The sequence below is a fragment of the Thunnus thynnus genome, chromosome 7 (assembly GCF_963924715.1).
Source record: "Thunnus thynnus chromosome 7, fThuThy2.1, whole genome shotgun sequence".
In the NCBI taxonomy this organism is placed as follows: Eukaryota; Metazoa; Chordata; class Actinopteri; order Scombriformes; family Scombridae; genus Thunnus; species Thunnus thynnus.
The window spans coordinates 1,905,928-1,930,522 of NC_089523.1; the positions used below are offsets into that span (position 1 = coordinate 1,905,928).

The window sequence follows — 24,595 nt, forward strand, 5'->3', positions numbered from 1 at the left end:
GATATAGATATTTGTGCCAGCTGGTGCTAAACTTTTTGAAAGTTTTGGCCACTTAGAACAACTATTTGAATTGAATTGTAAGGAATTGGGAATTTTTTCAAATGGTTTTGTATTCTATATCATGAATCCTGATGTTTTTGAAAGTTTCATAAACAATGTTTACAAATGTTTACAAAACATTAAATAGTGGTGGCACAGCTCATTTCACATTCAGTTCTTCAACCTCAGATTCAACTTTCAGGGACACTACCTGGTTAAATCAGTGAAATCTTGTTAGTTAGCTTTTTCTCAGTCCCTACATGAAGAGAGTTGAATTTGAAATGTACTCCAACAAAATCAACCCTGAATTTTATTTTTAATTTTTTTAAATTCAGGTAAACTTGAGTCATTTCAAAACCTCACAATCAAATTAAGATGGGGAACAATGTTAATTGGAAATGTATATGTGCCAATGCCTTTAATTTATTATACTTTAAATAAAAAAAATAATTCTCAATATAATAAATTTAATCCTTTTATTTAGTGTCAGCAAGGTTATCACACTGTATGTAACCTAAGGAAAAAAAGTTTAAAGTAGTTGACAATTGAACCTTTTGTTGATGGTTTGTCACATTCTTCTATATCATTTTTTTTTCTCTTTACTGTAAAAATCATAAGAAATCCAAATTTCTTAGAGTAGTAAATCCAAATTTTTGTATCTCTTTTTTTAAATTAAAAAAAGGTATGACTTAGTATCTCTAATTTCAATTTACTGGGAGTATTTTTATTTTTATCACTCCTAACTTTTCATCCTGTATTCTTTGCTGGTAGAAATGGGTTCTCATAGTTTTGTCACTACTTTGACTAATATTAACAGTCTGATATGAAATTGGGGGCATTAAACATTGCTAAAAGAACCACTGCTAAAAGTGATAGTTTGTAGATAATCGTTGCAGTCCACACATGTAGTACACACAAGGTGCTTGAGTGGCCTAGACAAATGCATTTTCCTTCAAACCCTGTGAATATCAAAGCAGAATAAAGAGGCATAAACAGGAGAACCAGTGGTGAGCTGAAGATTGTCCCTGAGGGGGTGAAGCAAACAGTTAGAACCATCTCTCAAATCAGTGCTGTGACATTGGAAAGATGGAAAAGAAAAAAACAAAACTGTGAGACTGAGAATGACAGCAGAATTATTTTCCACTTGGCCAAGCTTACAGCACAGTGTCACATCTGTTCTCTCTCTCACTGTTGTGCAGAAAATCTGCCACTGCTGTCATGGAGGTTTCAGGCAAACGCAAGCTTGAGATCATAAGTGACATTTTCCCAGAAAGCAAACAGAGTTGAAGCAGTGATGAATATTTACAGGGGCAGCAGTAACCTGAAGGTGTCTCTGGAGTGAGGCACATAACCCAGAGGAATTGGACTAGTCAGCATGGTGAGGCTCACTGTGGAACAGGTTGGAACTGGGCAGCTCCCACTGGTCTGTGTGGCTGTACTGGGCAATGCATGCATACACACTGCATGTGTACACTGATGCACTGCACAAGACAGAGCCTGGCTCCCTAAAGTGCTCCCTAATGTGTTATTTGAAGAAGGTCATGGTTGGTTTGTGTAAAAGATTAAACATGCTGCTACTTTGTTTCATGGGACAGAGTTAAACGCTGAGCTCAAGTGTAGCATTAAAGCTGCTGACATTCAGTCAGCTCCTTTGACAACATGAAAATGTGCAGAGGTTACAAGCATATACCTACAAACATTACACAGCAGCGGTTCTCAAACTTTTTCAGGGTTTCTACAGTGTTTGCTAAACTTCAAAGACCTTTTTAATACCACTTAGAATGCAATTTAATAAGTTTTCACAGTCATACCGGTCAAAGAATGACTGAAAACCAGTAGACTATAAGGCCTACAATTATTTATTAAATACATGAATTTATTGACATATTGTATTTCTATCAGTACTCCCCAGCAGCATTTAACAATTTCTAGTAATATAATTAATCAATTAATGTGATCTGGACACAGATCAATGGCAGAGATTAACCAGTTAGAAAAAGATTTAAGTTTTTGCTAAAACTAACACTTGCCCATTATGAGTGGATGAGCTTCCTAGCTAACTAGCAGTATTGACAGTGTGTGCTGCAGGTTTGATGGTGCTGACTGAAACTCCACAAAAAAGGATTAAACAGCTTCCTCTAGCACAATCCACTGTTGCACCAGTCTCACTTGTAGTTTATAGATGTAGAGCGTCACCCAACAGCCAGCAAACAAAAAAAACTAATGTTATTGTCTACAGCAGGAAAAAGACAATATACAACACATTTGTAAATAATATTAAAGACTTATTTAAAAGCATGCTGCACACATCCAGATCACTCATGTTACACACATTGACAGAAGATAAAGTCAGCTGCACTGACCAGAGACACACACACACACACACACACACACACCTTAGAGAACTAACTGAGCAGCAATCTGATGCTTGCACCCCAAATAATGTTCATAAGGACCACAGTGGAAATAATCCTTGATAACTTTGTAAGAATGTGTACGAGAAGATGGCTGATGCATGTTTTCTTTTTAAAGTATCAAATAAAGTCAATCAATCAATCAATCAATGTGTAGGAGAACAAAAGTTGGCTTTTTATCAAAGCTTTGTGGAATTCCACAAGCTAGACATTGTCCCAGAGAGGTGTTTCAGTTGGTCCTGCTTGATGATTATTGGTGGTTGAATATTTGCATTTGCATGTTTAATGTTCTTCTAATTCTTCCAATTTGCATAATGGCCCTTTGCAATCCATCTGAAGTCACTTAGAGGCAAGGGAGCAAATGGTTTGCTGAACTGTAGTGTTTCGCTGCATAATTTTCCCATTCCCGCTGATGGCCTTGGTTGGCATCCATTGTAATAGGCCGTCTGATTAGTGATTAAAATGCTTACCGGTACATGGGGAAATAGATCCAGGCAATAGGCCACCTCTGAAGCCTGAGCACGCAGCTGGCTTCACATAGACAAATGGCTCACTGCTGATGTCTTTTTAACCATGTACTTAGCTGGCAAAACGCTGAATGCTGGGAAGGCAGCAAGAGGGAGGTTTACTGATGCATGAAATCATACAAGCCAATAAGATTATAGTTTTTTTATTACTTGTCACAGATCAGTGAATTTACAATTACATAACAATGTTAGAATGTAGTTGTAGTTGTCAATGTTGGAATTCTGGTCAAAATCAAGGCAGTATTAGTTTATTCAGTTCATTACTTTATGATGCTTTGGAGAACATCTAGACTTCTAAATTTTACAGGTCATTTTTCCTTCCTTCCTTCCTTCCTTCCTTCCTTCCTTCCTTCCTTCCTTCCTTCCTTCCTTCATTCATTCATTCATTAATGTCAATCTGTATAATGTAATTTGGATGTCATACAGCAGATTAATTGTGCAGTATTAAGACAATAGTGAAGAGGACAAGTACTACATGATATGCAAGCTCTGTAGCTCCACTTGCAGCTCTGAGGTAGACTGCTCATGGTGACATGCTGGTGTTCATGTTTCATCACTAACCAGTTCCATCTCAGTCACTCAGAACGTGTACATGAACACAAGAAACCTAGTTACTCAGAGAAACCAGGTTATGGGATAACATATTTACATGCACTATAGTAAGCTGGTCACTTGCAGCAGGTCAGTAATCAGATTTCTCCCCTACCACTGACCTTATTTTGGAAGCATTACTTTATTTTAACTGAAGTAGTGATACTATGCACTGTTCCCTGTTTTTTTCCCCGCTTGTGTGTCTGAGGGCTGACAGGGCAGTAAGAAGTTAGGCTCTGAAGAGGTGGTAGATTTTCCTTTTAAGAGCAACTTAACATCAGCTGAAAATCTTGTATTTGGGCACTGCTAGTGGTTCATCTTTTCACTTCACTGTAGTGATGTAGAAGTGTACTCTATGATGTCAGTATACTGACATCACTTTTGGGTGTGGCTACAGAGCACAATTCTGATAGTCAAAAGTGAAACAGAAGGAAATGTTCAACTAGAGAGGGATGTGAAACACTGATTTTCAGCCTGGTGTTAAGTTACTCTTAAAAGTGCAAAAATATCAGAATTTTCTAAAAGTTCAGCATTGAAAATCAACTTATTTTGACTGTTTGTTTTAATCTTACTTTAAATTAAATTGTTTTGAATACAAGGATGCATTGCTACATGTAATGATCTTTCCTTTCATCTGCCGGCGTATACATGGCTAGGAAATCTGCTTTAACCAGGAGAAATCTCCTCTCTAATACCTACACTGGGTTTCTTTTAAACATGACGTTTTGAGGGAAACGAGATGAGAAGATCAATACTACACTCAGGTCTGAGATTGGTATCAATCTTCTCATCTCACTCTCAGCAAAAAAGCAAATAAGTAGTTCCCAAAATGTTGAAGACATGTAGATGTAAATGTACTGAATGGTTTCATTACAATCGCTTGAGTGCTAATCGATTACACCATGTGGAAACACAAACTGACAACATCAAATTAAGCAGCAGATCAAAACAGCATGATCTCTATGTGTTTCATACTCTGTTAAATTACAATCAGTCAGTCATACCACAGGCCTTGATGATATGTTGACGTCCTGGTTCTACAAAGCTGATTTGGTGTTAGCCTGGAAGCGTTTAATTCGGAAAGGTGAAAGGTCATAGGATGGCACTTCTCCCAGGGTGAGCTCACACAGCAGCTTGCCAATGATAGGTCCAAACTTGAAGCCGTGACCTACAGAAGAGAATTCATTACAGTGAGCAAAGTATATGTAGGTCATCAATTCGTGTTAGATGAATCAAAGTCCTGAAGTGAGCAAATCCATGCCCTGCACTTTGTAGCTGACCTATAAATAGCCTGCATGTCTGGCACTTTGTCTGAGTCAGGCAATGGGTTCGAGCCCCACAAATGAATACATAAAGGAAGAAGAGAGCTGTTGTGATGCCTGTCAGTGAGCATCTATTCACTTCAGTGAACCAGGACCAAATGCTAAATTAAGGGAGATTTGTCCTTTCTCTGCGTAATGGCTCCATGTGCACAAGCCCAGGAGTGAGATGAGAGAGCGTCTATTTTCAAAATGCAGCAGCCTGAGTCTCCTTGTTGCTAAGGTCTGAGAGGCAAATTGTGAATGTCAACAGGGCTTGAGGAATGCAGCACATTGCCATCTGACAAAGGTCTCAGAGCTCCTGTGGATTCTGCCTGGCTTTGAAGTCATAAAAGCTTGGCTCTGACAGTTTGGCCACGTGCATTTTCATCTCGCCAGAAAAGGAGAATGGAAAACCTCAATAGATGGCCAAGCCCACAGGGTGACTTTGTAGCCATGGCAACCCCCCAGTACTTGCTTTAAAGCACTTGTGTCAGGCTTTGATGACAAATGCACGTAGTGAAGGAGAGGGAGGAAGGCAACACTTTTTTCTGTATTATGGATAAGCCCTGTGAACTTCTCCAATATGGCTCTGAGCCTCTTTACTGTTGCTGCAGAGGAGCTGGAGAACGAGCACATACAGTACAGAAAGTATTAGCACAGATAAATCAACAGAACAAGTTGAAGCTGATTCATTGTTTTTCTAAATTGTAAGTACAGTTCATGTCAGCATCCAAGTTGTAATTGTGACTGGAAAACTCTGATATAACCAACTTGGCACTTAATAATACAGAAAGTACCTTAAAAGCAAACAATCACAGATACCTAACCTTAAATCAGCTTAAGTCTGCCGAGGCAAATAAACACTAATTGATATAGTGCTATATTGACCATGGGAGTATTTTTTTATTAGCCATGCTAGCTGCATGGCTCAAGAGATGGCAATGTCAGTTGGTTGTTGACCACTTTGGCCCACCTACTATTTGGACATCCAAGGTACCCAGGGGATGAATCCCATTCACTTTAATGATCTGAGTTTTCATCTGATGTTTGAATGTTTTGGCTTTAAGTGAAATATCTTAAAAATTACTACAGTGGTAGCACTTCAAAGTGTCCACCTTTCCACTTTGGTTTGGTTGCATGCAGTATCCTCCAGCCTCTGTAAAATCCAACATGCTGTTGTCTTTTTTGCCACCAGGAGTCACAAATGCCCTGCCTCATCACTACTCTATTTGGATGCAGTGAGGAATCCCAAAGCAGCTTTTGAATTCTCTTACTGTATATCATACAGACAGCAACCTCCAGGGCTGAAAAATGAAGCCAACGCGTTGTGCCAAAAACTGCAGTACCTTGAATGGCCACTTGAGTTTGGCTCCAAAAGCGAGTCAATCCCCATAAATACACATGTTAAAATGCCCAACTTTACAGCAGAAACAAACATGTTTACAGCCTGGTACAAAAAACAATTTTGGTCTCTAGAGCTAATTTACCCTTTCATGACAATTGTACGGGAGGTGAATTTTTATATAACTCACCTGTTTTAATTGTATTAAGGTTTAAAGTTATGCATAATTAAGAGTGTGGCCCCTTTGAGTGACAAGTGGGTGCCATCAGAGGCAAGTTGCTTCCACAGCGACAATGTTGGTGATCTAACATAACCATGGTGTAACCCCAGATTCATAGAGAATAGGCATAGCCACCGCTATTTCAGTGTATTTTCAGTTCATGGAAGGTAACTGTAACACTTTGTTTGCCTAAAGAAGTTTTGTTCAGCATTTGGTTGTACTAAAAGACCCTCTAAGGAGTTAGATGTTCAGGTTTTTTTTCGTTGAGCACATTTTATTTTAATGGCTTTAAGGCTTGTTTTTTTGCTAGTTGAAATTAGCATTAGCATTATCACAGTTAACCATAGACTGTGACTGCACAGTGCTAACCAAGCTAGCAGCCAGCATTAGGATTAGCTCCAACCTCTCTTCCAAATATGGTCACTTCTGGCTCCAAAAATCCAAGATGGCAACGGTCAAAATGCAAACTCGAGGCTTCAAAATGGGAGTCCACAAACCAATGGGTGATGTCATGGTGGCTACACCCATTATTTTTTATAGTCTATGATATCATGTCATACTGGGGCTGCGCTGGATAAATCATAATATCTGTTACACACATAGTTGCAGATGTTTAGTCAAAGATCTATTAGAACAGGTTAAAGTGCTACAAGCTGAGGAAATAAAACATGATGATGTAAAGGTTGATATATTACACAGCTGCTGTCATTAAAGTGTGTTGTAAGATGATGTCACAGAAAATAGGCTATAGATTTGTTCAGGAGCCAGCAGCTTGCAGTGACTGCTGGTATGAGCTTTGACCAAATTTCTATCAACTTCTTACTTGCGCTGTTGTCTGACAACAGAAACAGAAAGACATGTAAATGAATAAACTAGATCATGAATTTGGCTGCATTAGAACACAGTATAGGTGATCTCTGAAAGCAGGGGAGGACTTAACAGAGGTTTAATGGGCAGAGCAATTGACTGTGTGTGCTTGCAGTCAGGCAACCTCCTGTTACCTATAACTTTGTAATCACTAATTTTTAATGTTGATATAGTCTATCACACAGTTGTCGTCATTAATCTGCATTTATGTTGATTTTGTCAGAAAATGTTGGGATTATAAAATAATGATCTGATTTGAGCCGCTATTAAATTGTCTCCAGGCTTGAATTTTTTGACATTGTTTTTCACTCTGCACTTTTATTTTGTTTCAGCTTTCTCTTGAAAGATGTAAAGTAAAAATTGTGAGGAAAAGATGTTTTTTGTGTATGCCATGACTCATAGGCGTAAGTTCTGATTCAGTTATAATATACATATCAGGCTACAACACCATCTGATTGAATTCATCTTTTTATTTGGAATCTGTGAGCCGACAAAAACCTTTATGAAGATTTTTCATAGAATTAAACATTAGTTTCCAAGGTCAAGCATGAAGAAGAAAAATAACTTACCAGCTTTTTCCATAGCTTCCCATCACATTTCAGTCTTGCTCATTAGATGGAGTTTACTCAGTTAAATGTGTTGAGTTACTGTCAACTTTGCTGACTCCATGACATCTAAGAAAACTCCATTTGCTGAGGAAGACCATTGGATGCACTTAAAAGGTCCAGTAGAAGCTACTAAATGGACCTTGAGTAAAGAATTTTTTTCTAAAATCACAATACCAATTTTTTAAGTTGTTATCTCCATTTTCTCTTATAGTTTCTATAATAGAAAGCAGTCAGATAAATCCAGAGATGCACAATATTGACTATGCCTTAATTTTTCTCTAAAGTGAAACTCTCTGTCATAACTTCAACCCCTTGTCAAAGCCAGAATGCCATCGGACATGTGATATGGAGGTCAGTATATTTGGCTTCAAAGTTCATTAAGTTTAACTTAGTTGCAAAACGTGGCAAATTGCAGCTCATGCAGCAAAGCAGTACTGTACTAATACTAATCTCTCTATTGTGGCCTTCTTTTTTCCAATGTTGCACTTATGCATTTGGTGTGAAAGCAGGGTCAGACAAATACTTTTAGCACCACTAAAATAACATTGTTAAGGCTCTAAGAGCAGCATTAACATTAAACATTAAATCATTAGTGTGTTCATTTATGCAACATATCTGTATAGTGGGTCTTCAGATACCCTTGCCAGTGCCCACTGCTCTGAAAGCAGAAAATTCTGAGCACGATATTAATTACAGATATAATTAGGTAAAGGACATGACTGTAGCAAAAGATGGAAAAGTGCCAGGAGACACTGAAGGTAACTGAAGGAGAGGAGAGGTGGGGCAGAGTCGGCCTTCTGGGTGCCTCCGCCATGTTAATTAGAGAAGAACATGAGTATAGACCCAAAGCACAGACACTTTCACCTTTCAACAATGGACAAGAACATCTCATTAAAAGTTAAAGATCTGTGTCCCTAAAATACATGGAAGGTTTGGTTTGGCTAGATAGACTTGTGGACATTCTGCAGCTCTCAACACTGTGTGAGCACATGAACATATCTTATACAGAGTGTAATTTCTTAAGTTTTTTTCTTTAAACAGTTCCTTAGACTGTTAATAAAATGAATCACATTTGTGGCTTTGTCTTGACTAGACTTCATCAACAATGTAGACTTGCAAGAAACTGCTGATGATGGAGAATATTTCAAAAACAGAGGGAAAAATCTAAAAGACATTATTTTAAAACTAGGATAAATTAGCCTGAAAAGACAATGTTAGATACCACCGCTTGTTCTGACCTCTGACTGGCTGAAGCATATACAGTGGAGCTGGTAGCTATTCATTATCCAAACGAAGTGGCTGCTGAGAGCCAAGTGGCCTTCAGGGGTCTCCCAAACAAACAAATTACAAATGTGAAGTCTAGTTTTTTAAAATTTTGTTTGTTCTATAAAACGTACTTTGTTACTTAAACAGCATGTGTTTATTGTACAATCTGACTCTGGATGGTACTATCAGTTTCATCTTTGTGTGCCCAGTACATTTACATTTACATTTTTCATTTAGCAGACGCTTTATCCAAAGTGACCTACATCTGAGACTGATACAAGACAAGCAGGGATCTAGTCTGGAGACAACAACACGAGTAAGTGCCATAAAGCTTAAGTTTGGGACCGATAGGACGTAGATGCCAACAGGTAGTGCATCAACGCAATGCATAGATTGCATAGCTTGCATAGAAGCAAGTTTTTCTTTTTGTTTTTTTGTTTTGTTTTTTCTCTACCTGCAGTCCATCAAGTGCAGAGGTGTTCGCGAAAGAGCTGGGTCTTTAGTCTTTTCTTACAGATTGAGAGGGACTCTGCAGATCGAACAGAGTTTGGTAACTCATTCCACCACCAGGGAACTACAGAGGAGAAGGGTCTAGCTAGTGACTTAGGGCCCTGCTTTGGTGGTGGTACCAGGCGCCTTTCATTGGCAGAGCGTAGTGAGTGGGAAGGGGTATAGGCCTGAATGAGGGAGTTCAGGTAGGCAGGAGCCATTTTAGTTGCTGTTTTGTAAGCAAGTGTCAGGGTTTTGAATTTGATGCAGGCAGCAACTGGGAGCCAGTGGAGGGATATCAACAGCGGGGTGACATGCTGTTTTGGGCTGATTGAAGACCAGAGGTGCCACTGCGTTCTGGATCATCTGCAGAGGTTTGAATGTACATGCAGGGAGGCCTGCAAGTAAAGAGTTGCAGTAGTCAATGTGTGATATTATGAGAGCCTGTACCAGGAGTTGTGCTGCAAGCTCAGACAGGTAGGGTCTGATCTTCCTGATGTTGTACAGGGTGAACCGTCACGATTGAGCAACTGAGGCCACGTGAACCTTAAAGGTTAGTTGGTCATTGATCATGACACCCAAGTTTCAGGCAGACTTTGTGGGCATGAGTTGGGTTGATTCAAGCTGGATGCTGATGTTTTGTTGTATGGAAGGACTGGCTGGCATGATAAGGAGCTCGGTTAAGCTTCTAAAGTTAAGCTGAAGGTGGCGTTCTTTCATCCATGCTGGTATATCGGCAAGACATGACGAGATCCTAGCCGAGACTGTGTGGTCTTCCAGCAGGAATGACAGGAGGGGCTGGGTGTCGTCAGCATAGCAATGGTATGAGAAACCATGGGAGTGGATGATTGCGCAAAGTGAGGTGGTGTATAATGAGAAAAGAAGGTGACCAAGCACTGACCCTTGAGGAACCCCTGTGGATAAGTTGTGCAGTTTGGACACTTCTCCCCTCCAAGGTACTCTAAAATGAAAGGTAGGACATGAACCAGCGGAGGGTGGATCCTGAAATACCAACATCAGTGAGTGTGGAGAGGAGGATTTGGTGTTTAACTGTGTCCAAGGCAGCTGACAGGTCCAGCAGCAAAAGGGCTGAGGACTGACCAGCAGCTCCAGCTGAGCGTAGTAATTCCATAACCGACAGGAGTGCAGTATCGGTAGAGTGACCCTGTTTAAAGCCGGACTGATTTTGGTTGTACAGGTTATTCTTGGAAAGCAATTCAGAGACTTGGTTAAAGATTGTGCGCTCAAGTATTTTTGACAGGAAGGGCAGGAGTGAAACCGGTCTGTAGTTTTCAACCTGGGCTGGGTTGAGTGTAGGCTTTTTGAGCAGTGGGGTGACTTGAGCTTGCTTAAATGCGGTGGGGAAAACACCTGTAGTACAGAGAGTAAGGACATGGTGTATGGTGTAGCAAAAACAAAAGCTGCGGAAACACTACTAGCCTATATCCAGAAGGTCTGAGTTTTCTAGGTTACTTTATTTTAACTGTAGCTGACTGATCTCAACACATTGTACATTTAATTTTAAATTTATTTTGGAAGAAACAATATAAGTGGATACCTAGCTTTACTTGCAGCATGCTGGTTTGTTCTGAACATAGGCTTTATAGCATTTGTTATGTTTCATTTTGTTTATGGTTGGTAAGTGACATTGATTTTGTTTTGTTGTTAGTAGGTGACATTTACCACATTAGAGGTCTTCAACGGCCCTCTTGGTAATCAAGAATTGGACTGAACCCAAATTACATTCAGACAATATGAGTCAGACAGTACAATATGACCATACCTGACTGTCCTCAGGTCCCTTTCAGATAGGGTCTCTGAGGATGACAACTGGTCTGTCTAGGACTTTTAGGACAAACACTGTAGGAACTGGAGTTTGTGTACTCAGTCCCCCCTCGCATCAACTGCAATACCCCCTCTCACTAAGTTAAGAATATGTGGCAAGCTCCAAGGAAATGAAAGTCCCTAAAGCTCATTTCTCTTCACTCCAAATTAAGGACAAGCACTGGAGGGCCTGGAGATTGCAGTTGATTCGAAAAATGTGCTTCTCTGGTTCCACTCCAGCTACACTCCAAACTTAGGACAAATACCGGAGGGAAAGGATGCAGATCTCATTACAACTTAGGGGGCAATCACAAACATGGAATTTTCTCAAGAATATTTTCTGGAGGAAACATCAATAATATCAACAATGTATATCAAATTAATTGCTGTAACAGACACATACATTAATAGTAGCTTAAAATATATATTAATAAATCACTTTTCATCCATCACTGTACATATTTACCTTTTTTACAGAGCCACATATGCAGGTACCCAAAACAACACTCAAACAGCACAGTGATACTGTAAGCTTCACTTAAAAGGTAACGTTGTCCATCTAAAACAAAAACCATCAAGCATTTTTTTTACTGGGCATTCATCTCCATTTTCCCTTTTTCTGTAACTTGTTTACTCAAAATGACAGGGCCTGACTTAGTACAACTGTGGAACCTTACCTGAGACTCTTTCCCTCTGTAAACTGCTGCTGCTGCCCTCCACAGATTGTTCTACTATTGTTATCTAATGGCACAATTATTAATACATTTGTATTAGCGCTTCATTCATTTTCAACGACATTATCAACTAATACAAGGGTCTTCCTATTTACAGAGTGGTGGTGTGAGCCTACAAAAATGTCCTGATGTCTAGCTTTTTTCTTTTCTCTGCCATGTTTCGGTAAACCCTGACCTGGCTGACACACTGACACACACGGTATGAGGATGAAGTACACTGTTAAATTCATTTCCCAAACTCCCATTTAGTTTAGTCTATTCAACGGTTCAGAACACTCAGCAGGATGCATAGGGGGGACATAAACAAAACCTTAAAAAGGTGTTGTGTTTATGTGTGAATTATTTCAAAAGTGGACTCAGCTTCTACTAAATATATATTTTCAATTACATAATTTATTTAGAAATAATTTAATGGGGGGGACAACTTCATGCTTTTCAGAAATTGGGGGGGACTTGGCCACTCTGAGCCCCCCCATTTCTGGATCTGCACACAGGCACGAGGAGATTGCAATTGATTCGGAAATTTGCTTTTCTGGTTTATTTAAGCTGCACTCCAAAACATAGAACAAGTACTGGAGGGCTGGAGATTGCAGTCAAAAAAGGTGCTTTTGTGTTCCCAATCCAGCTTTCTTGTATTGAAATTTGTATAGAACTCCTTTTTCTGCACTCCAAACCTAGGACAAGCACCTGAGGGTCTGATATTGCAGTTGATCCAAGAAGGGTCCTCTTATTTTTGTTTCACTCTATTTAAATACACTACTTGCTACTATCTATTGCTGAGAGTTTTTTAAGTTGTCGGAACAATCCATAACAGTGTTCCCGCACCTTTGATTAATACGTAAATAAATCTGATTGGCAGTTTCAATATAATAATGTCAAGCGAGTTCATTTTTCGAATGCTGAAGCCTGGTGTTCCTTATTCCTAATTTAGCTGACCAATATCAGTGATAATGGCTAACGCTATATCCATAAAAACATTGATTTCTGCACATGTGTAAGCTGGCATGAGCCACTTGGCATTGTAGCACATTGTAGTAAACTAGATTGATACTGAAATATCATATCAATAAATTAGGTCTCTACTGGATTACTGTGTCGTAAAATGGCAGCAATCAATGAGAAAATGATGCTGTGTGGCAGAAAAACTGCTGTTTTACAATCAGTGAGTTCTGTGACATTTTATGATTGACACCTTACCTAGAGATGTGTGTAAATATTTAGTTACTCAAAGTTATGTTGTAACTTATCTCCGTGATGCAAGCTTTTATTTTAGTAATGCATAAATCACAACTTAGTAATAATTTACATTATAACTAAGTTTGAACTTACACACAGCTGGTGCAACAAGCTGCAGCAGTTGTTTATCCTTCTCTGAAGCTACATGTGTTTGATTGTAATAGGCTAATATCTACTCTGTAACTGTCCAGATGCTCTAAGGAAATATCTGCTGAAGCCTCCAGCCTTTCTGCCGCTTGCTCTCTGCACTCGCACTCACATTTACACACACACACATGCCCTGCCTTGTTCCTTAATGGTGCTACACTACTCTTGTACCTTTCATGTAGATGTCCTTTGAAGAACGAAAAGAGGGAGGATAGCTAATAAAATCCACAATAACATAGGGTGTTATTGTGCTCGCACAGTGTGCGAGTGAAAATCATTAGTAGCCTGTTGATACCACATCCTTATCTCGCCTAGGGCACCAAAATGGCTAGAGCCGGCCCTGCTTCCAGCTGATACCATTAAGATACTCATTCAACAAATCAGAAAGTAATGTCACCCCACAGCCTCACCCTAACACTCGACACACATCCTTTTTCCGTTCTCATTACTTCCCCTCAGTAGGTTTATGTGTGCAGATGTCAATAAACTTGTGGTCGTGGTACTTCAGCATCTAGCTAGCTACAGAAGGGGAGTGAGCCTAGGTGGAGGTTCTTTTTTCTGAAGTGGTAGGTAATTTCAAATGCAACATTTCAAACAGAGCTCAACAATAAGCTGTTTTATGTGCAACTTGGCTATCTGTCTTGCTAGCTTTTGGTGCGGTAGCTGACACCCCCGGCTAAGGGGGTTCCTGACTGACATCTCAAGCAGAGCTGGCCAGGGAGATAGCCAGGGCACAGTTATCGCTCTGACCGATGGTGCTGGCGATGACCCTTCTACAAGGGCCCTCCTTTAATCAGACAGTGGACATGTACATGATGTGTTGTTGAAGTTATCTGGTTAATTCAAATGCAGCACAGCCCAGAGCCAAAGGAACAAATGGGTGCTTAAAAGAAGGTTTGCTGATCACATAGACTGTTCACAAAGAAAACAAGTCCACCAGAGCTCACTGTACAAGTCAATCTAGGAGTTATTTTGAGGTGAGTCATTTTTCCCTGCTGCACCGCTACACCGGATCTTAGGGTTCCCCCACCGGACAAATCCCATCTTAACCCCTGCTTAGAACAAGAACCAGGGCCTGGAGAGTGATACACATATACTGCTGATATACTGTTTGCTACTAGCTACTTCTGGGTCTTTTGATAACTGTCATCTTCAGTATTTGCTTAGTATTTTCTACACAAGTGTGATTTTCAGGGGACTCACACCAACTGTCATTGTGTTTCTATTCAGTCTCAGCTGTGAGCAATTGACTGATTAAACCATCAGCTGTACAGCTGCGATGATCAGCCCACATTGTTGTAAAACCTCTTTTGTGTAAAGACCCGCGAGTCTACATGTGCAAGTCCACTGACAGGCGATCTTACCAGGCCTCTTTTCCTAGCCTACCTAGTTTTCATCATCCTACTTTTTCCCCTTTTTGGCATTATGTGTTTCCAGAACACTTGCGTCATTCAAAGCAAACCTCACCCCCATACCAAAAGTATATGTCATATTAACCTCTAGACTCTGGTTTGATTTGTACCTCAAAGGTCAATTATTCAAAGTAGCATGCCAAAGAGAAGAGTTCAAGCATCCCTTTCTCCTCCAAATGATTGATCTTGATTGTCCACTCACATGGTTTTTGTCACCACCGCTTTGCTGATGATATTCTTCTTAATCTGTCTCCAAGACTGAACTCCTTGTGATCACAGTCTGTCCTTATATATTCAGCACAACTTCACTATCCAGCTCAGCTCTTCCTCGCTCTCTCGAACAGTCTGTTTTTATCTTCTACTTTATCCTATACTTCATTTTACTCATTTAAATGTGTCCTTTTATATTGCCTTATTTCTTTTATATCTTCTCTTTGTGTCTTTTGTGTCAAGCACTTTGACTTCCCTTGTTGTCTAAGGTCCAATGCTAACCCTTTATTAATGACTTATAACCATTTATAACTAAATGTTTCACACTTTCTGATAAGTCATCAGTCCTGCAGTTTAAATGATTATGAATCATTAGTAAAGGGTTAACTGTCTGACATTTTCTGATAAGTCATCAGGTCTTAAAGTTATTAATAAAGGGTTAGTGTTTCACATTTTCTAAGTCATCAGGTCTGCTGTTATATTTAATAAGTCATTAATGAAAATAAAGTCTGTAGTTACAAATGTTAATAAATCTTTAATAAATGGATTTCTGTCTGGATGCCCTGCAGCACTTTCCAGAAGGTAATTAGTTGAACAGTACATTGGGGGTGTTTTCCTGAAGAATTAAATAAAGCAAATGTTACCTTGGTATACAAAGGAGGGATTTTTCATAACCCAACCACAACCCAACCCAAAGACTATGCTTTTTTGCATAGGCTAAAGCTGTGGAATTAAAACTGTTAGAACTGACACATGAAGATGTCAATTCTAATAGATTTATTAGACTTTATTCCAGCATCATGCACTGGTCAAACAGCACAGTGCAACCATAAACAGATTCCTGGTGTGGGGTCAGTATTAGACAGAACAAGGTTGTATTCCCTGAGATTTACAGGACAGGAGCCTTATATTTATTTTATCATCTACAGTAGATTTGTGATTTATGTAAAAGTAGCAGAAGATTTATATAAACGTTTCCAGATTTGGTCCATGGGTCACTATTGGCCTACCACTGGTGTATAGTCTGTTTGCTGTCTTCTCAGAGAACCTGTCTAGGGCCATGGATAAAATTCACTTCGGCCAGATATACGAGCTATCAAGCTTTTTTGTGTCTGTTTTTCAGGCACAGATGTGATGCATTCCACCCCAAACACGTGCTGTGTTTATCAAACAGGTGTTATGTCAGTGTGTGTTTGCAATGTGCATCTCTCTCCTCATTCCAGGAGGATCACACAAAGAAGGTGAGAAAAAAAAACAATTTTACCTATATTCTAAAGACATCTTAATGATAGCAGATAGTCGCACCACTACAATATCCAGATAGCTTCACTGTGTCAGTGATTTAAAAACTTAAAAAAAAAAATATTAAATATAGACCTGTAACTAAACCAGATTCTCAAAGAAAAATAAAACAACAAATATTAATGGACACACGGATTTTTTAAGCAAACAAAAACAGTGTGGGGAGTTGTGGTTGGGTTCATTAAACTTGAATTTGAACCTGATGAATGTATTGTAAAATCACCACAGGATGCAACTGTGCTGCTGTCTGTTGATAAGACATTTATATTTATACATTTGACAACATTACAACAACACATTCACCTCCACCTGCTGCTCAGAGTGCAGCACCTACTCTCTGGCTTGTGTATGTTTTGTTGTTTGTCTCCCATTGAGAGTGACACAGACAACTTTATGGAGTCAAGATCACTAGGTTATCATTTATTTTCTAAACTTGGCTAACTCATAAAAATCGCACTGCTGAACTGCACCTATGGGCTCTCCTTCACCTGCAGAATGCTCTTGGAGGTCAGTCCCAGACCTGGGGCCAGATGCATAAGACTCTGTGTAGATTCATAAGTAAAACTGTGTGCATGTACAAAGCCAGATATATGCATACGCATTTATAGATTTATAAAGCTGTATGCATGGTTCTGTTTTGTAAATCTTAGTCATTGTGGATCTAGGCACATGTGCACAAGCCTTATTTCCACTCCCACAGTTAGCCATAAATGGATGAAAACTCAACTGGAATTGGTGAATAGTATTTATTTTAAAAAGTGAGCGAAGTGTGTATGACATGACTGTGGAAATGTACATTGTCCTGAATTTATCAAGACAACAGGTAGACATGGAGGACCAGTTGATTTTGCATCAACTAGCAAATTAAGACAGGCCTTTATTTCTAATTTTCCCCATATTTTTTTTGGTTCCGTTTCTTTTTTCCTCTTCCTTTTCAGTGAATCCTTCTTGGACTGTGCTCTTACTCCTCTGACCCACACTGGACACAAACTGGTACCTCTGGAGCTTTTGTCTGTACTCCACACACATACATCCACAGCTTGTCTCACACACTCCTCTGTCCTGTTCACTGAGCACTTGCCTGCTTGGCTCCGTGCTCCTCCTGGGTGAGGAGGGAACAAGTGATGCTGATTCATTTGGCTGCTGCTCCTGCTGTTTTTGTGCTGGCACTCATCAGCACACATCTGGTGTACAAGGTGCCAGATACATTACTTCCTGCTCTTTGTCTTGTCGAGCTGTTGACATTTTCATTTTGACATCGACATTTTCTGCTTGACTCCATCGGCTCAAAATACACACTGTTTGTGTAGTAGCTTTCTTTTTTAGGACCATCTTCATTGCATTTTGCCTTTTAACAGATGATTGTGAAGATGAGAGCAACATACAGTACATGTTTCAATGGTCTTTTTACAGATCAGATTACAGAATACTGTGGTACATCAGCAGGCCAGCTTTCACTTCCATGATACATCCAGTACATGAGCTGTGGGATTGCTGTGCATGCGTTTTGGCCAGCATTACAGAATATGGCGACAATAGACTACTGACAATTTCTTTGAGTGGCAAGAACTGAATTGTGACATGTGAAACCAACAGATGCAATAAAATAGTTGACATTTGTGGTCCCCAGAGAATTAATCCAAATGACTAATGAATGATCCAGGCTTAAAAGTCTGTTTTACACAGCCTTTTATAAAAATTAAATTTGGGCCTGTTTAATCAAATCTGGCATTAAGTTGGATTTATACTTGATGCAGAGCATTAACAGGAGACCTGTACTTAGGACATAGGTTTTGATTTATAGTTAAGCATCAGATTTCTCCCCTTGATAGAACCGCTGCAATGCTACACAGCTCTGCTATCAGGCTGCACAGTGATTTAATTAGCTCCACATATAACTATGTCAACATTTGTTCATTGACTTTGGTATAGAGGAGCAATTGCAATAAAAACAGCTCCCCACAGTGTGTTTACATTCTTTCATTCACTGTGACAAAGATGACTTTGTAAGATGTATGTTACTGAAAAGCAGCAGATTTCCTCTCTTGTACAACTTCCTGAACATTGTTTTCACTATCAACAATGTCCAACAACATCAGAAACATTTTCATTTTTTCTAGGCATTCTTGCCTTTTATTTGACAGTCGACAGCGGATGACTGCTCCCTTGACTTTTCTCTTGTGCCAACATGAGGTTGGCATTTTTGTTTTTTGTAAGTGAAATGTCTCGACAAATATTGGATAGATTGCTATGAAAATTGCTACAGACATTCATGCTCCCCTCAGGATTAGTTGTAATCGCTTTGGTGATCCTGACTTTTTATTTAGCCCCATTGTTTAAATTTGTCCAATAGCCTACTTGCAAAATGGAAATTCCCATCAGCCTCAGCTCCAGGCTACTTTGTGTTATGTTACCATGCTAACGTGCTAACATCATCATAAACATTATACTTGCTTTAACATCAATAGGCTAGCATTATCATTATTGTGAGCATCCTGTTACATACAGTTGTACTTTGAGCTAAATGCTAACTACTAGTTCACAGAACAGCTAGCATAGCTGTAGACTCTAAGTCTTGTTTATATAACTGTACAGCTCTGACTCAGCGTCCTCATAATTGTTCTGCATGAATTTTCACAGCTGGAAGGCTGCTGGTTATTAGACTGCTGCCAGAAGTAAAGTAATTCTGTTGCTGACAAGTTCAACACTTGCCTCTTACACTTGTACTGCCCCAAAATATGTATAAACAGTGGTTATACAATTGAATTACATTTCACTCACTACTGTATATCTGAACAGGCTTTTTATGCTGTACATAACCACCAACTATATCTATATAAAGTAACATCATTTTTTTTTACCATTTAATATTTATCTTATCACTCCTTGCACTCTTCCCTTCTTTGTAGTATTTGTATCCTGTTTACAGTTCACAGAAACAGTTTCAGAAGATTGTTGTTTTTTTATTCTGTGTAAGTACATTGAGAGCCACTAAACTGGAGTCAAATACCTTGTATGTGTAAACATGGCCAATAAAGATTATTCTAATCCTGATTGTTTTGAAGTGAGATAATCCATCCTAGCACACACGGCTTGTCATAGATGATCCCTTACATAGATTTTTTGCATTTATTTGAAGTTGTTTTGTGTTGTACTGTGTTGTACCTGAGAATCCTGCTCCAATCACAATGTTGCTGTGGGTGGGGTGGCAGTCAAGCACAAAATGACGGTCTGGTGTGAGCTGCAAAAACAACAACAAAACATGAAGAGCCAGCGATCTACAAAATTCATATTATAGGGTAGAGATTCTAGGAGAAACGGATTCACTCTGAGCAAGTTGTCAGTTTTAAGCTTTGATTGCAGACCTGCTGGTTTGAAAAATATAAACCTCAGGTTTGGAGCGACTGGCTCCAAAAGCATTGACTCTGGGTCAATGCTTTTGTCTGATAAAAGCAATGCAGCTTTGGCACATTTAGTCAAAATGTGCTGCAGCCTTCTTTCTGCTGCCTCTTCATTCCACTGTATGGAGACATGAATAGTGAACAGAGGAGGACACATGCACTCCTTCTTCTATACAGCCATGTGGCATTTGGAATTGTTCTTGTCATAGTCTTTGTGGAAAATGTGTTTAAAATGTTATGAACTAGATGAAATAATCTATCATAGAATACATAATAACATCTGACATAGGGCACCATATTACCACAACTGTAGGGACACATGTAATTGAACACTCTCTCCTTTTTTAGGAATCACTGGTAATGGAACAAAACACATGCTGTTAAGTGAGAAAAGAGCGTGACTGTCAGGATTTTCAGGGGCATTGGACAAGGTCACAGAAATTATGTTTTCCTACAGCTTCAGTATGTGATCGTGGTAAAAGCAGCTTGCTGTGTTGCTGGAGGGCAGAGTGGCTGCACAACCCCCCCACCCCTACAACACACACGGGCACATGCACACACAATTCTGTATAGCTGAAACAGAATCTAACCTCTGTGAATGGCACTGGAGAGTGACATCGACAGTAAATTAAATACAGACAGCCAGCAACTTTCACATTTTGTAGAAACAATTTAACAGTCCAACATCAAACTTTGAACACATTATTAACTCTACTCACTGGCTGCTTAAAGAGCAAGACTTGACACATTGTGGACACACAATAGAGCAGCACATCGAATGTGAAATGTCAAATCCTACCTACTCTTCCACATGGCTATCTTTTGTCTCAAAACGCCATCAAAACTATGATCAGGCTAAGTCAGCTGAGAACAGATGCTGCCTGAAATGCTTGACTTTGGGATGAGGAGATGCTTATTGACAGCCTGTTGGCTGGTCAAAGGTCTGAGTTGACTGCTCATGGAAAACTGGATTCTGTGCGGCCAAAGACGGAGTAGTTTTTTTCATCAGCTACTATAATAATAAATGATAAGGAAAGTGATTTCGTAAACCCATTTATATGATTATATCGGACCAATGCTATTCACCAATAATTCTACTGTATCTCACCTCGTACATGGTCACATAGTTTAGTAATTAATGTTACACAACAGTGTTTGCACTGCAGTGTGTCTCAAAAATAAAACATGAGATGCTACTTTTGCTAAAAAGAAAGTTGGAAAAGAGGCTATGATGAGCCCTGCTAACCCTACGTCTCCTTCATAAGAAATCAGAATATTGAGTTATAACTGACTAGTCTGATGTGTGCTGAGGTGTGTGTGGTTATACTGTAGCAGCCTGGTGATATCTGGTGATTTAATGAAGGTTAACACAGTGAATGGCTGTGCATAACAGCACTGCGCTCTGGCATGACACTTCTCAGATGCTGCAGAGATTTAATGAACTGAAGGAGAAGCTTTTCATACAGTATAAAGCAGCTGTGGACAACAGATACTGTAAGAATCACTCACATTCATTTATAGATCAATGCAGACTAATTTACTGACCTTCCTGCTTTAACCACATTAAATGTTACTTTCTGTGCCGATTTTAGTCGGAGTTTTTAACTGAAATATTTTAGTCACATTTTAAGCATTAATCCATTGTTGTAACACATCTGCAGCAAATTTTTAGTTTGATCCTGTTGATAAAATGAACACAGCAGTAGCACATTGACGTTGCGCAACAAATAATAAACATGGTTCTGGGACATCTGTTTTCAGGGCAGTGTTCAGGACCAAGTTTCCACCAAAATGCAACAACTGTCTTTGTACTGCTTCATTTGAATGAACCTCCCACTTGTCTGTGCCTCTCCTCCCACCTGTGCACCATGCCCTCTGCGCTGGTCACCAGAATACAACACAGACGCACAAAGCGAGTCAGTCGCATTTATAGCCTATGAAGCATATAATATTTCATAACCAGCCCAGCCATAAAAATGATTTGTTAAATACTTACTCTACAATCTAAACAAACAGGTGAACATAACTCTGAACAAGAAAGAGAAAGCATGGAGGAGGAGGAAGCAGGAACCAGCACAGATCCAATTAGAGGTGTGTGCACTATTGAATATCATTGTGTGACTGTGAAGTAAATTAGAGCACAATACATCATTCATATGATCAGGTTGGACTACTTCATTCAAGTTATTTATTGGTTTCAATTCTGCATTTTGTAGGCCAACAAAAATGGATTAGAATCATGAATTGACCCAAAGCTTTAAAGAAACATCAATTAGATTTTATGGCCATATCGCTCAGCCCTAATTAAAACATGTTAATGGTCCCTATGTGTTGTCTTTAATCAACAAAATGCAAGTATTTGAAGTTTTTCTTTTGCTCTCCTGTAAAAGAAGTAAAATGGCACTCATGCCTCTTTCATACGCAACACTTAGGTTCATTATTGACTCATTGGATTTAAATAACTTGAATTAAGTTTATCCCATGAAACATTTACTGAATTTTCCTGACTAACTCACAGAATTAATCAAATTCCTTCGTTCTTCAACTCAACTATAGTATTGTATTGAGATAACCATTACGACCACTGTTTTGGAATGTTGATACTAACCGTATACATGCAGCTCTCCACCACGGCAGGTTCAGGATCCAGAGCCGGTAAACAGCGGGCAACGTAGCGTTGGAGGATGTCGATATCAGACCTGTCTGTCTGTTTGTCTCTCTGGTCTGGGTCTGTCTCACTGCCCATATGGTAGCATATCTACACACACACACATTCACATCAGAACTGTTAACGCAACATGAAGCAATGGAACAACCCTGTGTACTTTTAATGAATAACAAGCAGGGAGGGCCATCTTCATTTTATGGTATATGTGCATATTAATATTTTTGAGTTTCTGTAGCTTTGTTATTGCATGATTATATTTATGTGTAGCATCAATTCTGTATTTCACAATTTAGCATTTAGTAATCCAGAATCTATGTTAAATTTCTGCCTTGATGTTTACTGGTACCACTGCCATCAGTGGTAACTCCAACAGACACAGCTTGGGCCTCCTCAAGCACATGTCCACTGCAAACACTCTCGTTCAAAGGAGCAGGTGCACCCTGAGCTGTTTACTTAGGTTACTGTCTGCCATTCAACAGCGCCTGCTGATGATTATCATATCATGAAAAGAAACCCACTTCATCTTTTAAAAAAGCAATCAACCCTTTAAGCAACTGATTCTTTAACATTACCAATCTGAAAATACAACACTGACATATTATCACCTATAAGGTTCTTGGTCAATGTGTTAGCAAACAGTAGCCACATTGGAAGACATATTTCCAAAACAATAACAAAAATTGGACTTTATATAATATACAGTATATTGCGTATATTGTTTATTATTGTGCAACTTTAAATAACATCTGTACAAAATGCCTTGTTCTTTGTGAGATGAACATAGGTGATATATGTGTGTACACATAAGTCACATTTGGTATATACTGATTGATTTTTTTGGTTCAATTTGAAAGTGTAGGAACGATTTTTTTTTTCTAATTTTGGCCCCAGTGTTTTAGCAGCTGTAAGGGAATGTAAATGTGATTTTAAAAGAAAAATCTTTTTAAGTAAAGGCTGAAGGCTGCTGGGTCTCAATGATGAAGTTCTATTTTAAGGGGCAATCTGTGATTGAAATATAAACAGGTCTTTTATTACAAGAAGTAACTTGAAAGAAATAACATTTAAATTACTGTTTCCTCATTTGTTTACATCTCATATTTGTAACATAATAGAATAATCCATATTTTCAATTCATTTCATTTCAGTGATGTAAATCATAAGATGTGCTTAAATGAAAAAAAAAAAAGGTGGACGTTGAGTTAAGATTGTTTTTGTTGAAAATTTGATTATGAGAAAGAATTAGAAAAGAAAAACGTATACTATAACTCATATTCTTACACAAGGTGCTCATGTTTGGTTAGATACATGAATATATTGGTAATTAGAATTTTGGTCAGCAAAAATGTGGTAAATGGATTGTGCCTTTAAACTGTGATACAGGTTCATGATATCAGCAATCTTTTATTTAAACAGGTTCAGTACACATGCTGTTTTACACCTGTTTATTGCTCACACAGAGAACCCATGCAGCTGATTAATTTCAATCAACCCTGCCTTTTTAGTATGATAAGGACAGCTTTATTGATTCTGCAGATGTGTCAAACCTTTCATACTGGCAATTAATAATAAATAGAGGCTCAGCAGTCATAGCACTTAGAATAATGTCAAATGGCAGAACTATTTTACATGTCTGGGAACCATGTTGTTGACAATGAATCTATCCATTATAGAAAGAAATCTTGTATATATTTAATTTGTGCAAAGCAGTTTTGTGACTATGTTAAGTATTTATGGAGTTCAATATTTTGAATTAGTTTCTATAGGCAGAATACTGTACAGGCTATAGACTGAGAATCCCACAGCTCTGTTTAAGCAGCATTGAATGGGACAGTATTTTGGTTTAGAAGTTAATTGGGTAATGTTTCATTTAAAGAAGAAGTAACAAGGAAAGAAATGACATGTTTCATGTATCTCTGCCATTTGTTTAGGCTCCTCTTGCCAGCTTAAAAGGTAAATGACAAAAGAGGAAGAGGAGTGACTGTCATGCACACACTCCA

General features: G+C 38.9%; 1 protein-coding gene across 1 annotated transcript in view; it reads right to left on the reverse strand.

Moving 5' to 3' along the window:
* Window positions 1-3,107: 3,107 nt before the first annotated feature.
* Window positions 3,108-24,595, reverse strand: part of pipox (pipecolic acid oxidase) — a 48,164-nt gene continuing 26,676 nt past the window's right edge. The window contains exons 6-8 of the mRNA XM_067593806.1: window positions 22,539-22,688; window positions 19,695-19,770; window positions 3,108-4,739 (exon numbers count right to left, since the gene is read on the reverse strand). Of these exons, the coding sequence (XP_067449907.1) occupies window positions 4,609-4,739; window positions 19,695-19,770; window positions 22,539-22,688 (357 nt within the window). The 3' untranslated portion in view covers window positions 3,108-4,608. The remainder of the gene's footprint in view (window positions 4,740-19,694; window positions 19,771-22,538; window positions 22,689-24,595) is intronic.